Here is a 15,157-nt window from a genome sequence, read left to right as displayed (position 1 = left end):
GCAGCTAGGCTTCGAAAGGGTGCCACAGCTTAACGACTAATACTAATACCCTAACACTAGGTTGATTTAGTCTTTACAAAAGTACGAATATTCTTGACGAGGACCAACTATCCCATTATCCATACACCGATGTTTTCCATCTAGACGGTGTTTTTTCGTCTTTTATTTTTGTTCGTTATGCAACCCAGCCATTTGAGTATAGCATTTATTCTTGTCTTTGATCTCCAGATTGGCGCCTTTTGCCCATTAGAAATCCGCTTGATTGACTTATAAGCTCCAGAGATCCAATCAGACTTTGTTTGATTCTCACGAACTGTGTGCCTGCAACCTTGTACTAGTGAGGCAGTCTGTGATGTCCGTTGAGTGATGATGAGCTAAACATACATGCTCGGAAGCAGTGACCATATGATGACTTTGAGATTGCCCACGAATGCTAAGGCATGCTGTAAGCATAACCAGGCCTGGGCAGCACTCACCTTAACAGACAGACACACGGATGTAGAGTATTCAAGGTAACCCTAAATGTTTCATTTTTAGAATAGGTCATATGTTGCCACAATAACGAAAATTAGCCTTACCTGAGTTCGATGGGCATTTTCTTTACGGCAGCTGACTCTCACTCGCAGCTTGCTTGTTTTTGCATTCCGGGTAAAGGTAATGCGTGTGCCCAATCGATATCTAGGTTATAGGATGAAGAAAATTACTACCAAGCACATGACACGTTCCGTCGCCGTTTCCTGCCGGCCTGTTAGGTGTAACAGTTCGATTCATAGCATTTGTGTGTAAAATGAGATTAGTACGGGACTGAAACATTTGCATAACACTGGGTGTTAGTCAGATGGACGTTGATCTGTACGCCGAGTCTGGAGTTCAAACGTTTCATCCTCATTCGAAGAGACATTTTCAGCGTGCGGTTGAGTGGGACTCCTCGACTGGGGACGAAACGTTTGCAAGCCAAATGCAAACCTCGTGGAACAGATCAATGGTCATCTGATCAACCACCAGCAAACGCACTCCAGCTACCCAAATTCGACACAATGACACCATACACATAACAGAATTAGCGCACTGACTTCGGTCAAGACTTGTTAACTTACGCTTCAAGCCAGCTTGACAAGGCTTGGTATGGGCCTGGAGGTGGGGTTTGACACCTATGGCATGCTGTCACTAAATTATTCGATGGGCTAACATAATATGACAGTGGTTCCACTGTTTGGTTGTCCATCTTTTGCTAGGACCTTAGTGAGACCAGTGGTCTGTGATTGCTACATTTAAAGGTCAGCTATGACTTCAATGCGTTTAGCACTGATTGCTTTCAGATCAAGCCAGTGTAGCTCAAACTGACAGGGAAATGATTTCCTATCTCTGGAAAGTGAGAGATATGAGCTCACTCACACAAGGCTCTAGAACGACTGTCCAATCAGTCGTGAAGTTGCGTTCAAAGGCATTTGAGATTTGAATCTGCATGCTATGCTGAAAGGTCAGCGAAATCGTTTCTCCAGCAAGAATCTACCGGTGATTTGCCAACCAAATCAAATTCTTAATTAGACGGTCATGGTAAGACCACTAATCTCAGGGCACAGGCATGAGAAATTCCGAATAACATTTAAGGTGCGCCTTGGGTCGTTCGTCTCTCCTTATGGAGATTTATATGTTCACCGGTGAATGCGGTGTGTTTAATAGAATCAGATGTTTGTCATGTGTTTGTGGGCAACTCATCTTGCAGTGGGAGATGAAAGGGGTGTTCAGTGATATCTTCAGCGAAGGAATTTATCTAATCCACATTGCTATTGCGAGCGTAAAAACCCCAGAAAACTCTAGTGACTAGAAAAGCACCGTTGTTCATAGTCTAGTGAACATGCTAACATGGGATTCCTACCTGTTTTTCTCATAATCGGTCTGGACAAGTGGTTTTGAGGGAGCACATCCGATCATTCGTTTTTCGTGCCATTTTAGAAGTGGTTTCGACAAATTGAGAAATATTTTTCTATACTTTATTCAAATGACCTTTCCAAGAATCAAAGTTTCGCTGTGTTATCCGTCCAGGTATAAAAGCCTTCCAACAGTCTCAATTTCACGTCGTGCTGGGGGCTGAACACAAACAAAGAAACATGCAATACAAACAAGATTTGGTGGAATGAAGTATCCGTGAAAGAAGACTGAATCAGGTGAAGGATGCTGTACCGTCTGACAAATGGAAATATCTGGAATTTGTTCGGCAGAGGGAGAATAGAGGGCATAAGTGACCATGTAATCGGCGCCAATGTAAGCAAAAGAGTGCAACTTTTAGAGAAATCACAAAATTGGGACGGAGTAAATATATAGTGATCAACTGAGAAAGAATGCCTCGTAAAACTAAGTTGTCCGAAGGGCACACAGGACACTCCGATTACCCTATACTGTAGAACAGTATATATCCATCTCCAGTAGTATATACACATAAAAGTGCCATCATTCACATCGACAGGGTACGTCAGTAGCGAACACCGGTGCACAACTGCTTCACAATCTGGGCTACAGTGTACCATGGTGAAGGGCAGAACAAAAAGGGGAGTGTTGTGATCATCATCAGTGACCATCAGTGGAATGACCATCATCCTCAGGCGCCAAAAAAACACCTACCGTAAACCACTGCTGGCGCACAAAATGTTGGTGGTTAAAAGCTAACTCCGCTCAAAAATTTCTTTTCTTTTTGTGTGGCGATGGGTTCAAGATATCAAAGAGATAAGCGTGCCAAGGTATCATATTTGGACGAGAAATCATTATTTTAATCGACCTGGTGCAGACTTCACTCAACAAGTGCCAGACACACTGTGGCGGATGAATCTTGGCTAGATACTTTGGCCAGGATATGGCAGTATGCTTCTTTCTGGGAGAGATTATGCGCGATGTCTTAAATGAATTGAAACTACGTGTGATAAGTGCCACATGGGCCTAAGGATGATTAACAGCACTCATTATGATAGTAGGTGCCTTCATTTCACTTCGTATCGTAGCCCGCTCCGTTAACAATGAAAACAAAAGTTCCCAGCAGAAATCAGTCATAGCTTTGGTAGACGGCGTTTTGGCTTGCGCATTACATATTCCAACCACCATTAGCCGATCAGGTTTATCAATTGTTCTGACGAATCCGACTGGGCACTATTTCGTTGTAATTATGCTTTACTCAGAAATCACCTGCTTTCATGCGAAGGAATCGACAACCGAAGGTCTGAAAATGTTTAGGGTCCTCGGATCGCATGGTGCCAAGTCATGCGAACATCTAAGAAGTCGTTGCTCAAGGAGCCAGTCAACACGCGTGACCACGTGACGTGGATCCCATGATTGAAGGACGAGCGGCATTATAACCTGCCTAAGTGCAAGTTGATCACACTGCTGATCAGCCGCTCGTGGCTAAACGGTTAAGGGTTTATAGTACCAGCCAGGAGGTCGCGGGTTCGAGACTCTACAAAGTTTTGCGAGATGCGCACTGCTGATGGTTCCCACTAAGGATGAAACTGCTCCACACTGCTCACTGGTTTTTCAGAATAGATTAACTTCACTCACGCGACGAAATCTCCACAGAAATAAAGTAAGGCTACTTTACAGCGGCATCTCGTCCGTATGCTTCAGCCAGCTTGGTTTGCGAAGATTCGAACGGCATTTATACCGTACCTTCGATGGCTTTTGTCTACGGTTAACTCAGTTGTCCGTAGTCAGCGAAAGAGTACATCTGGTTGTGATATTGTTTACGTAATGGCAAGACCACTGTGTACTACATATTAACAAAACGGACACATTCCTGATGGGCTCAAGACAGTCAAAGTTATGAAGTACGACAGGCTAATCGCGGGGAGATGGTTGTGCCTCCAACACCCTACTTATCAGATAACTCCACTGTAGGCTTGGGGACCATTGTAGTATTCCATTCTTAGCTATTGATCAAGACTATCAAAACTGGACGACTTAAATTGGTGCAACGGAATGTAACAAAACCAATCGTACATTTTCTGCGAATTTTAAGCAGTTATTCTGAGACCACTGCATAGTTTTCTATATACATATAAGATGCATTCAACCGTGCATTGATAATCATTTCATTTCTTCGTCTTAGTTGCGTTGTGAGCTTTTTCATACACCCAAATTCTATTTTCTGAATGCTCCACCCAGTCTATCCACTTGGGTCAATATTTTAGTATGCAGCAGGTTTCGAGCTTGGTTCGGAGCGTTGATCGCTTTGTTGTTGAATCAGAGGTGATTGTACGTCACTCATCTAGAAAAAAAAGCCTAGTGAGCATTTTTATTCAAAGAGGCTGGTGAAATATGGGTTGTTTTTCACAAATATTGCTGTGTGTCACACTTGCGGGAAGCGAGTAACTCTCGCCGACAGGCCTTTGGAAGTCCGGAGTGGTCCGCCTTTTTTAAGTTCAAAATGAGTTCGAGAACTTTTGATTACAGTAACGTTCCGACCCCCATCCTGAACATAGACTGCCAAGTCAGTACTGGTTCGATTTCAGACTGAAAATAACGACTAAACTTGGGTTTACTTGCGTGTTTCGTTTTGATACCTGCATTCGGCAGACAGAATGCAGCGTGTGAAACTAGGTAGAATGAAGCAATCGGCCTCATGAGGTTAACTGGGCTCAGACTTCAGTTCCACTGCAGGTGATAGTCGCGACATGTTCGCATAAAATATGACTGTCGGTGGGAGTAANGTTCACTAGCAAAGATAATGTAGATAATGCTTTTAAGCCCTTAAATCTTTACCATAGCCCTGAAAATTTACATTAAAAAGGCTTTGGACTTCATCCTCCGCTGAATACAGAGCATAACATTCACACTCTCGGTGACTTTTTTCTTGAGAATCCACGCTTTTGAGTTCGCGTACAAAATGTGTAAATGTGTAAATATTCGGTTGAACGCATCATTCATTCACTTCAAACGCACTGCAGTATTTATTCTCTATAGGCGAATCAATAAACTTGCATCATAAATGCAAGATTAAGTTTTATCGGGGTATTTCATCGGTCGATTAGAGAGTTCATGCAAAGTCAAAATTGATCCATATGGACCGGACAAGAGAGACTTGAGCACGTCCATATTGCCTTCAACTCAGTCACGGCCTCATATCTTTGAGCTGTGTGGTTTGAAGAGGCTTGCGACAGCTGGAAAAGCACCGTATCACTGCTACTGATTAAAGTCAGTCAGTCATCAGTTTTGATGAAAATATGCTATCTCATCCCATTTTTACGCATTAACTTTGGGGCACCGGTCTTCGTGTTGTAGAAGCCCTATCTCCTTCCAAATGAATGCACTAAACTAGACTTTATAAGTAATGTTCTGACGGGGCATAGGCTTATTACGGAAATTTCCGGTCAGCTGCATCTCAGAGGAACACCATTCTTTTAGCATTCACTACCGTGATTATCACAGCTTTTGCAACTTTAATGAAAGATCGCGGTATCGAGAAAACTCATCTACTCTTACATTCACCAGATTTTTGATCACTTTGATCGAGGTTCCAGTGTACAATAACTGACAATACTGTGTGATCTAATGCTTTCGTTGGCTTGCTATTCGTTTGTTCGCTTGAGTGATTATGGTTGCAGAGTGATACCTTGCTCATAGCCTGACGATTGGTAGCCTTAAAGCACTACAGTTTTAAAATCAGATGTATGGAAGAGTTGACTATGTCAAGCTGTGCCCGGTGTTCGTTGTTAGCAACATTGCAGCTTTGTCCAATGTTGAACACTTGTCACAGTGGTTCTCCGTTCACAGCGATGATGCTTGAGATTTTGTGCAAGCACTTAATATCAGAACTGCGGACTGAAATGCACAACCAGCCGATCCGTTAAAGGTGTGATATCGTATATTCTTGAGTCATTCCACGGGCTGACGAGGAATTCTCACGATACCTATTGAAGCTTTTGTCCTACTTCAAACAGAAAACACTGCCAGTGTTGAAAGGTCAACGCCCTTTCTACTACGGAAACAAATTTTTAAATGTATCTCATTCCCCCAGTCTAGTCCGATGTCATTTAGTAGTTGGGAAATCACTGTTTGCGAACTGTGCGTGTAACTCCTAAACATGTTTTGGCATGAACTTCCCAAGGAGGCCTCAAGGCACTTCATGTTTAAGAACCCATTTGGCTCCTCAAAATGTTCGGCTGTAGGTGGTTCCTAGAACGGAGTTCGGTACAAACCTCAAGCTGTCACTAGTATACTTCCGGTGTCAGCGAAACATCGTTGTGACCACAATGCTGGGTCGAGTTTCTGTTGTTTCGTCTTCGTCACGGACATATGGCTACTCTTGTAAAGTTAAATCCTAGTTCAAACGTCATTTGTGCTTCGATCGCTTGATGACAGATCAGGTATGCAAAGTTTGAAGTAGCAAAAAACAAGGTTGTGCTGATGAGACAAAACAAAGCAACTTGATGTAAGGCCCGTAGCTTTAACTGTAGCTTTGACCTACGAGCCAATGTTGAATAGACAGAATAATTGCACTATGGCGAAGCGAGGGAGTCAGTTACCATTTTGCGAGTCGCTCTGATTACTTATATAAACGATCGTCGAAACCCGACGGAATTTGATGATGTTCTTCAAACAGAAGCTTTCTGTTTCGACGTATTAGTCTATTTTTACGACAAAACAACATAGGGTTAACACGTGAGCAGAGTGGTTGGTTTTCTCCATATAGAACATAAGCATCTCTCAATTGATTGCTTTTCTTTACCAGCCAAGGAGTTTCTCGGTTGAAGTGACGCTGTTTGGTGAGTGAGGCTTTCTCGGGGATAAGATTACCATCACTGGCCCGCGCTTTAGGGATTTTCTGAACTTTTCAGCTTGAGCAATAGAGCTGTCCTGTTCCTTGTGGGTCTCATGTAGGAGCCTTCCAAGAGTCGAAGTTTGAACGATGCAAACAGATGTGAGAGAATATACGCTGCTTTGGCATGGATCAGCCCTTTGTTCTCGATGAGGTCATTCTGAAAACATTATGCTTTTTGGAGGGAAATGGCTCTATGTAGTACACTTAGCAGATATTTTTAGTGGCTTGGATACAATGAAGTTGCTTTTTGGATGACTCCATAGGAAGCCTTTTTTGGAGAGCAATTTTTAGAGTACTGATTGTATCCTAGAGTCAGGTAAGTAGATTTTCAGACAGTATATGAAGAAATGTAGATATAGTCAGTAACTCAGTTAAGCTACTGAAAAAAACACCTACAAAGGGCTACACTAAGTTTCGACGAATCATAGTAAAAACTCATTCGTGGACGCGTTACACAATTTTCATTGGCCGAACGGTAAGCGCAAAGAGGTCGATCAGTAAGCGATCGGTCTGTTTGATACAATCAAATTTGTTGGTGTTTGGCTGCCCGATGGACTTCCCAAGGCTGCTGTAAGCGGATTATTCAACGTGACTACGCAAAACACGCGGTAACCATGGCCACAGGTACAGTCATGATAACACTGATTCTTCTGTCACTTTCGTTCCTCACACTGTTAGCCCTCCTGGGTAACATACTTGTTGTGATTTCTGTACGACGTTTCCCGCGGTTACGTTCTCAATTCTGTTTCCACATTCTATCCGGATTGGCTGCGGCGGATATCTGTGTATCCGTATTTGTGATGCCATGGTCTATGGTTTATCTTGTGCTCGAATACTGGCCATTTGGTTTGGTCCTGTGCAATATGTGGATGTCGTCTGACGTGATGTGCTGTACCGCGTCCATTTTACATTTGTGTCTTGTTGCTTTCGACCGATATCTTGCTATTGCCTATCCGCTGCGTTATGGGATCCTCGTGACGAAAACGAGGATTCGTGTCTCCATGGTTGTGATATGGCTGACCAGTGCAGCCATATCGTTTTTTCCAATCCATCTTGGGTGGTTTCACGTACATACCAATAGTTCATCTGATAATCACACAGTCATTAACTTTCGCGATACAGGTCCACCATTGTGTGAACTTGAAGTTAACGCTATTTACGCAGTTGTTTCATCATCCACATCATTCTACGTCCCCTTTGTGGTTTGTGTGACATTGTACAGTCGTATATTATACATTGCACATCAACAGTTTAGGCAAGTGAGGAAAATACGAGTGCCTTCATTTCGAGATCCTCGAATAAAATTTTCAAGTGTCGGGCAGGGAGGCACTAGCGGACAAACGGACACCATGGCGATGGAAAAAAACAAGGCCCAAGAAGAGTCAAAACAGACAACTTGGACAGCGGAATTACGAAGACAGCCTAATAAGAATCGTCATGGACTATTGGTACACAGTGTACTCTCTCGTTTATCAGTAACTGATGGCATCAGTATGAGAATTATCCGAACTCGACGCGCCACGAGTAGTCCCTCAATAGAATTGAAACGAACGCGTAAGGAAACGGCGTCCGTCCACAAAACTGAGTTGAAGGCCATCAAAACAATAGGGCTTCTGTTGGGGTTCTTCAGCTTGTGTTGGCTACCATTCTTCGTAGCTTATCTGGTGCAAGCATTCTGTACGGTGTCTTGTAAAATACCACATCGTCTTACAACATTCCTCACATGGATCGGTTACGCAAATAGTGCCGTGAACCCTGTTCTCTACGGATTCCTACAACGCGACTTTCGAGCGGCATTCTGCACTCTGATTCATAGACCGGTGCTTCAGTACGAAGTTCCGAATCTTAAAACCAAACTTGGAAAGTTTTGTGTTGGTGACTCTAACCTGAACCATTCGGCACCTGCTTGGGCTGGGGATTACGAACTGAACCAGAAACCAATGACTCTTGAACCCATACGAATTCAACTCAGCGGAGAGGAAAGTAGAGAAATACACACGAAAGGATAGACGAATTAAAAGATCGGGCATCAAATTGCTCCATGAGGATCAATCAACTCACGCCAAACGTGAATCAGATTCTATTAGACCAGCTTGTAAATGTCACAACACCCAGTTTTTGTCACCGCACTGATGCAGTCGGAAAACTTATCAGGTAAACGACTTTTTTCGTGTGTTGCGCAAGACAGAAGCCTGGTTTTCCATGACTGCGATTGTACTAAATGGAATGTTGCGTAATCGTAACATGGAGTGAGTAACCACCAATATTTTTTCGGGGTTATTCTTCATCTTGATGTGTCTACATGCAGTTATCTGAGCCAGCCTACAATCTGTACAAAATATGAGTGTTTTTTTCAAAACAGGCGTGTCAGTTGATGAGTTAATAGTCTGGTGTGCTCTGACAGAGTTTCAGGGGGTGCAGTTGAGAAGAGCATCCGGAATGGTGGAACTCCATCCGCAACAGTTTTTTTATTATCGTACCCGTGATAAGCCGTGGGTAAATTAACTAAGAATTTTACATTCCAAGGAGCCTGAAAAAAGCATCCACCATTAAATATGGCAAAAAATGTGCACAAAAGTACACGATTACTTTTTGCTTGGAGTTCCCAAGACCGTCAAATTAGGGACGTTGCCAACATAATTTGTGAAAAAGCATGCGTACAATCGAGAGAAGGCTAAGTTATTCCCAGAGGCAATCATACCTGTTGCTTGGACACTGCTCAGCTCAGTTAAAAGGAAATTAAAACAATAAAAACGGTAATTGTTCAATACCAAACACGTAAGTTATCAGAAATAGAACGAATAGCGTCGGTCAAAGGCAGTAGTCTCACTAAAATGAGGGCTACCTCGAACTTGGCCCAGGTCCTTTTTTTCCTTGCGTGGAAACTTAATTGACCGATACGCAAAAGCAGGGAAAACTGGTGTTCCAGCCGAGATTTCGGATCAACAGTTTAGCTGCTTGCAGCTGGTCACATTTGGCAGACGAGACATTAGACAGACAAGCAATTGAAAGAAACGACAAAATGAATCCGGCGTAAGTTAGTTCTCGGCTGAGAGTCACATCTGTTGCGGGAAAATTCAAACTCTAGCTCTGCTGAATTATGTGGGTTACCAATATATTTCTAGCGCGACAGGTGTCGCCGTCCGTCTTGTATAACTCTTTTAGGGTATGTTCCAAATGGCGTCTATTACATCAGCGTATTCGTCCAAGCACAAATCAGTTGCAAGACGATGAAGTACAGCCTTGAGGCTATGGTATTTGTGTGGGACTTTAACTTGCTCACCACGTGAATGGCCACATTTTGCGGACCATCTGTTCGTGGCGCCGATTAGACTATTACACAAAGTGGATCCAGTACGCTTCTACAATCCTAATAGGAGAGATTAATCCTAGTAGACCTTTTTACTCAATTCAGTGTAAACAGAAGAATTTTCCATCGGTACAATGTGACTCACCAGGCTCTCCTTCTGCCAATTTTATGAGCCGATTCGTTTCTGATTTCATTGGCTTCCTATTGGACGCACTACTGGGGAGCAAAAACTATAGTTTAGTTCATATTAAACTACGCTTTACCTGGAGCTTAATTTGAATGGATCGTGTCGTTTTTCGAAAAAAACATCATGTACCTAACTTGCTTGGTCAATGATTGGTTGCTCTGGAGTCGAATTTAAAATTAGTTGAGCCACGAATTACTTCGTCTAACCGCCTTATTTGGTTAATGGTGACGTGCTTCAAGTATCATGGTTGTCCGAATTTCTCCTAAACCAAAAGATGCAAATTCTTTTTTCTGAAGTACTGAATGCCAACGTCGGTAGGTTTGGTTCAGGAAAACACATCTCCACGAGGAAGGTTCCCTGAAAGGGGCAGGTATCAAATAAACGCACATTTTGCTTAACTTCAAACCATTGTTTGTTGCTTTCATCCAGCCTTGATAAGTTTGCCAGTATCTCATAATTCCACCAAAGACTCAGGTACATTCCACTTAGAATGGTCACAACCATATTTCAGAGTGCTCCCAGGATTTACAAATCTATCTCTTGTTTGGCTGAAGTGCTACCGCATTTGTGTAGTTAGGTTCAGAACCGTTTCTTCTGAAGCAGATCTTATGGCCGATAATTTGAGCTTGTTCACAACCCAGGATTTCATTGTTTCAGTTTTTCTTGCGCTAGAAACGTACAATTCCACCACCGAAGCATGCTTGTTGTTCCTGACACATTTAAACACGTAGATAGTACTGGATTCAAGGCTATCGGACATGAAGCCTTGGTTTGGAAACCCTCAGCTTCTCCGCCAAAAGGATGAAGTACCTGCCGTCTTTTTGAGCCACGGCAATCAGCCGTTTGAAGTAAAAATTAAGAGTATACGCATAATTGACTGTATGGAGTGAGATCGCGGCATAGGTAAGAGTGACCAGATGTTAACTACTCTAAAATTCTCCAAAATATAAAATTGCCTTAGGGCACGCTGGGTTGGGTATGTTGCATGCACACATGATTGCCACTGATCAGCGTGTATCAGTGGATGAAACGGAATGCTTCCAACAGACAAGAACTACCATCAGACGTGGATTGACTAGCATCGAAATGAGGAACTGCAGCAACTACTGGCGCATTAGCTGCTTAGCTTTCCAAGCAATTCCACATAGTTCTTCGTATTGGAAGCTGAAGAACGTATAAAGGACAAGCAAGCCACGCCATTCTTGAAAGCACACCTCCTGGGGAGACACTCCATCTGTAGTATTGCTTGAAAATTCAGAGACAGATTCTTGAAATATAGCGTCACATATTTCGCGGCTCTTCCTCTTTTTGGAAGATCTGGTAATGGACGGATTGAGTACTCAAGTTTTGAACGTGATGATCATCAATATGGCCCCATGCAGCCAGCACTCACCTCAGCCACGAATGCAAACTTTCCATGACAGAGACAAGTGCCACTGGTTGATGAGCTTCCACATTATGTATCATCTACCCGAGAAATCGTCCGTTATCTCACTTACCTAAGCGCATTCACAGTCTATATCGAACCACTGTGATCAACTGTGTCTCTGGCCTGTGGATGAATAAGCGTTATGCAGTTAGATTGCCCTCTGACCAGTAGACCCGCAATCACGAGGGTATGTTCCGTCGATCCGTTGAAAATGACAGTATATGGTAGCTGAGTTCACCTATGATCTCGCTGTTTACCTATGAGGGATTGAGTGTCATAAACAGTCCATAAGAATGTTGTTTATGTACTCCTTTGGTCAAACCCCACAAATATCTTCAGACATTGACTAGTCTCACAAACGAGTCCATTTGTGGAGTACAAAGATGAAAATCAAAACTAGGGTATCCGATACTCTTGGGCAAATTTTCTCAAGAACTGGTCTGCTTTAAGGAGAAAAACTTCGATAACAAGGAGGTGATATGCCCTTGGAGTTAACCGTTTCAAGATACCACGATCTGCTAAATGATCAGCCAGCGTGCATTCACTGTGTTCTTGATGAGCCATCTGAGATGCCAGCATGAAGGTAAACCACCGCAGTTTTGGACTCTTTCACTCACAATGAAGCAGATGCAGGATTTGGTACTCATTAGACATATTTTGGCTCTTGTGTTAATGTGTCTCAGCCATGAACAGTCATGGTTAGTTTTCGAGGTTACGGAATCTGCGTAAGAAAACGTTACACCGCGTACTCTTAACAATTCTCTGAAGCGGGCGGCTACAACCAGACTAGTCTTCTTTCGTGGTAGGATATGTGCTGTATAGTTCGAAAGAGAGGTTCCTCACGGGGAAACACTCCTGTTGGTAATATTTCTTCAAAGGATCTTCCTCGAATGGCACTGCATTCTTAAGCAAGATGTATATCGTTTATGCATATCGTCATATGCAGGTAGACCAAACCTACTTACATAGATGGTCTGTTTGTCTCAAAGACCCCAGCCAGTTGGGCAAACCAACGAATGCGTATCCTTTAAGGAACATTCTGATGGCTGTAGATACTGGAAAATACACCGCTGTTGGGAATCAGTGGCTACACATTTAATTAGTTCAACAGAAATATAGTCATCCACGCTGGCCCAATAGTTTGCAGCCACGAATAGTATAATTCAAGGCTCGAACAGTCAAACGCCAGAACTGTTGAATGAAAAGTGGGAACTAGCCAGCCTATCTACAGTAACCAATATCATCACCAACAAGCTTGATTTATCAAGATACGGTTTTCTTTAGGAAAACAGGCCCGGCTTTTAGCCACGCCGATGGTTAAACAAAAGCGTGGTAACTCGAGCTTTGAGGCTTCTTTTTATTTAGTGATTATGACACCAAAACAACCTTGTATTTTGCGAAATTTCTCTAATAACTTTCCCGTATTTAAACAACTCGCTAGAATATATTTTGTTTTATGCGCAGACATATACGGTAGTGCAACGTCACGGTGAGGTCATCTGGACACAACTATAATAACTCCCACTGGAAAGACCTGGCCTCTCCCTAGAGTAGACTTTTACGATAAAATTCAGCATCAAGTTTTATCTGAAGGAGGAGGGAGATATCTGTCTTCAGTATGATCGCTTCTGAGAGAACCCACTCTACTGGTACAATACCTTGATAAGAGGAGTATTATAACAACAGGTGTGACTGTGAGTTGCCTTGTGATATGACAAGTTGAAGGACCAAAGTATCAACGGGCTGGTGAGACTACGAAGCAATGTTATACTGGTGTCACATTCTTGGGCGAATTTTCTCACAACTTTATCTTCAGACCTTCATTCGAGTTCTTTTTGTCCTCCAAATGTCGGTTCAGTGTGCAACAGGCGTCACCTGGCATTGGGGACCAGGGTTTAGGTATAATAAGATTTGTAACTGAAGTTCTTAAAGTTTCTCTTCACGGACAATAGGTTCTGTTGTTTGTTTGTTCTCTTGCCCACAATTTCACACCATACATGTCCAGGTGAGAATCTGCAGGTTTTACCTTGTGAGTCGTGTGAACGACAATCCAGTCAGTATAATGTCACTTAAAAAGCGCGGGCTGGAGGTTGGATCTAATCGAGAATCGGGTGATTATCACGTTTAATTGGGACCGTTAGTTGCGTCAAAACATGTATTTTCAGTTAAAAATACCAAAACGGCAAAGTCGCCTAAGTAGGAAACTGTCCTAGGAGCCCAGAAAATGACAGTCACTATGAATTCCGCAGGAACTAGTGGCTATAGCGCTATCACTTTGGTTTTCCTTAATTTTCACGGAAGGTCTTGCTGCATAGTCACCCAGTTCATCAAAGCTATGGCTCTGCTGGAGTTTCACTCATACAAATCCAAAGTTTTCCATTAGCATCTTTTCTTCAATTCGTGGGGACTTGGTCCTTTTGAGATTCTTATAATTTATTCATTGCAAAACACTAAATATTTCCCTACCTCTGTCCTGTTCCGAAAACGGAATATTCTGTTAAATTATTCTAGCCCTCAGAGGGAGCATCATGGTTTGCGCAATCTGTTCTGTGTTTTCTTTTACTTCGGTGAAAACCCTACCGCCCAAAACATGTCATTTTCTTTCTCTGGCTACATTAACAGTTACAAACTGGTTCCGTGTATAAGGAGCCAGAGGAAATATCAGAAGCACTGTTATGCGTCATATGGGGTGGCCAAATTCAGGGACCAGAGGGCAAGTCTGATGCTGAATGACCTGTTGAATATCGTTTGGTTCCTACTGCACCATAAGTTCAAACTCGACGATCTGGTTACTTGCTGAAGCCATCTGCATGTACCGCTACAGCATCCATGCACTCACTGTTTTTTTCTTTACTAGGTTATGAGTAGAAACTTTATGGTGGACTGTACCTACGTGTTTTACCGATGAAATAACTCATACATCTGGAACTTCAAGCTTAGAAAGAGCAGTTTCGTTCTTATTGGGAATCGCCATCGGTGTGCACCTCAAAACTTCACGGAGCTTCGATTTCAAGACTGTCAGGTTAATAGTTTCAACACAAGCATTCCACCAAGAGTGGCTAGTCAGCAGTGTGAGCAACTCGCATGGGATCAGTACACCTCATTCTTCACTCCTGGAATCCACATCACTTTGTCATGTGCTACCTAGCTTCTTGAGTAAAGATTTCTCAAGTGTAAGTTTCACTCAAGGAGGCGCACATTGTTGATGATTCCCAATATGTGAAGTATCCATAAAATGCACCTCGGCCGTTAAGCGTAGGTCGCAATCACTTACAGGACAAACGATTAAATGAAAATTCCCGAGTCTTTTTGTACTACCATTATTGCGAGAACCGTTTCCGCAACGAAGCGCTCAGTTTGACCCTAAATGTCCAACGATTCACTGCTCTTTTCTCCCTTACTATTTGTGGAGAGCTTGCCTTTGAA

General features: G+C 42.8%; 1 protein-coding gene across 1 annotated transcript; it reads left to right on the top strand.

Moving 5' to 3' along the window:
* Positions 1-7,419: 7,419 nt before the first annotated feature.
* T265_00799 (hypothetical protein) lies at positions 7,420-8,814 on the top strand (the record flags this gene model as incomplete). Its single annotated transcript, XM_009164671.1, has 1 exon — positions 7,420-8,814. The coding sequence occupies one exon, from the start codon at positions 7,420-7,422 to the stop codon at positions 8,812-8,814; it is 1,395 nt and encodes a 464-aa protein (XP_009162935.1).
* Positions 8,815-15,157: the final 6,343 nt, after the last annotated feature.

Source organism: Opisthorchis viverrini (genome assembly GCF_000715545.1).
Source record: "Opisthorchis viverrini unplaced genomic scaffold opera_v5_8, whole genome shotgun sequence".
NCBI classification, from domain to species: Eukaryota; Metazoa; Platyhelminthes; class Trematoda; order Opisthorchiida; family Opisthorchiidae; genus Opisthorchis; species Opisthorchis viverrini.
Note: the sequence above shows the minus strand (reverse complement) of the source record. Positions and strands in the feature narration are given on the sequence as shown.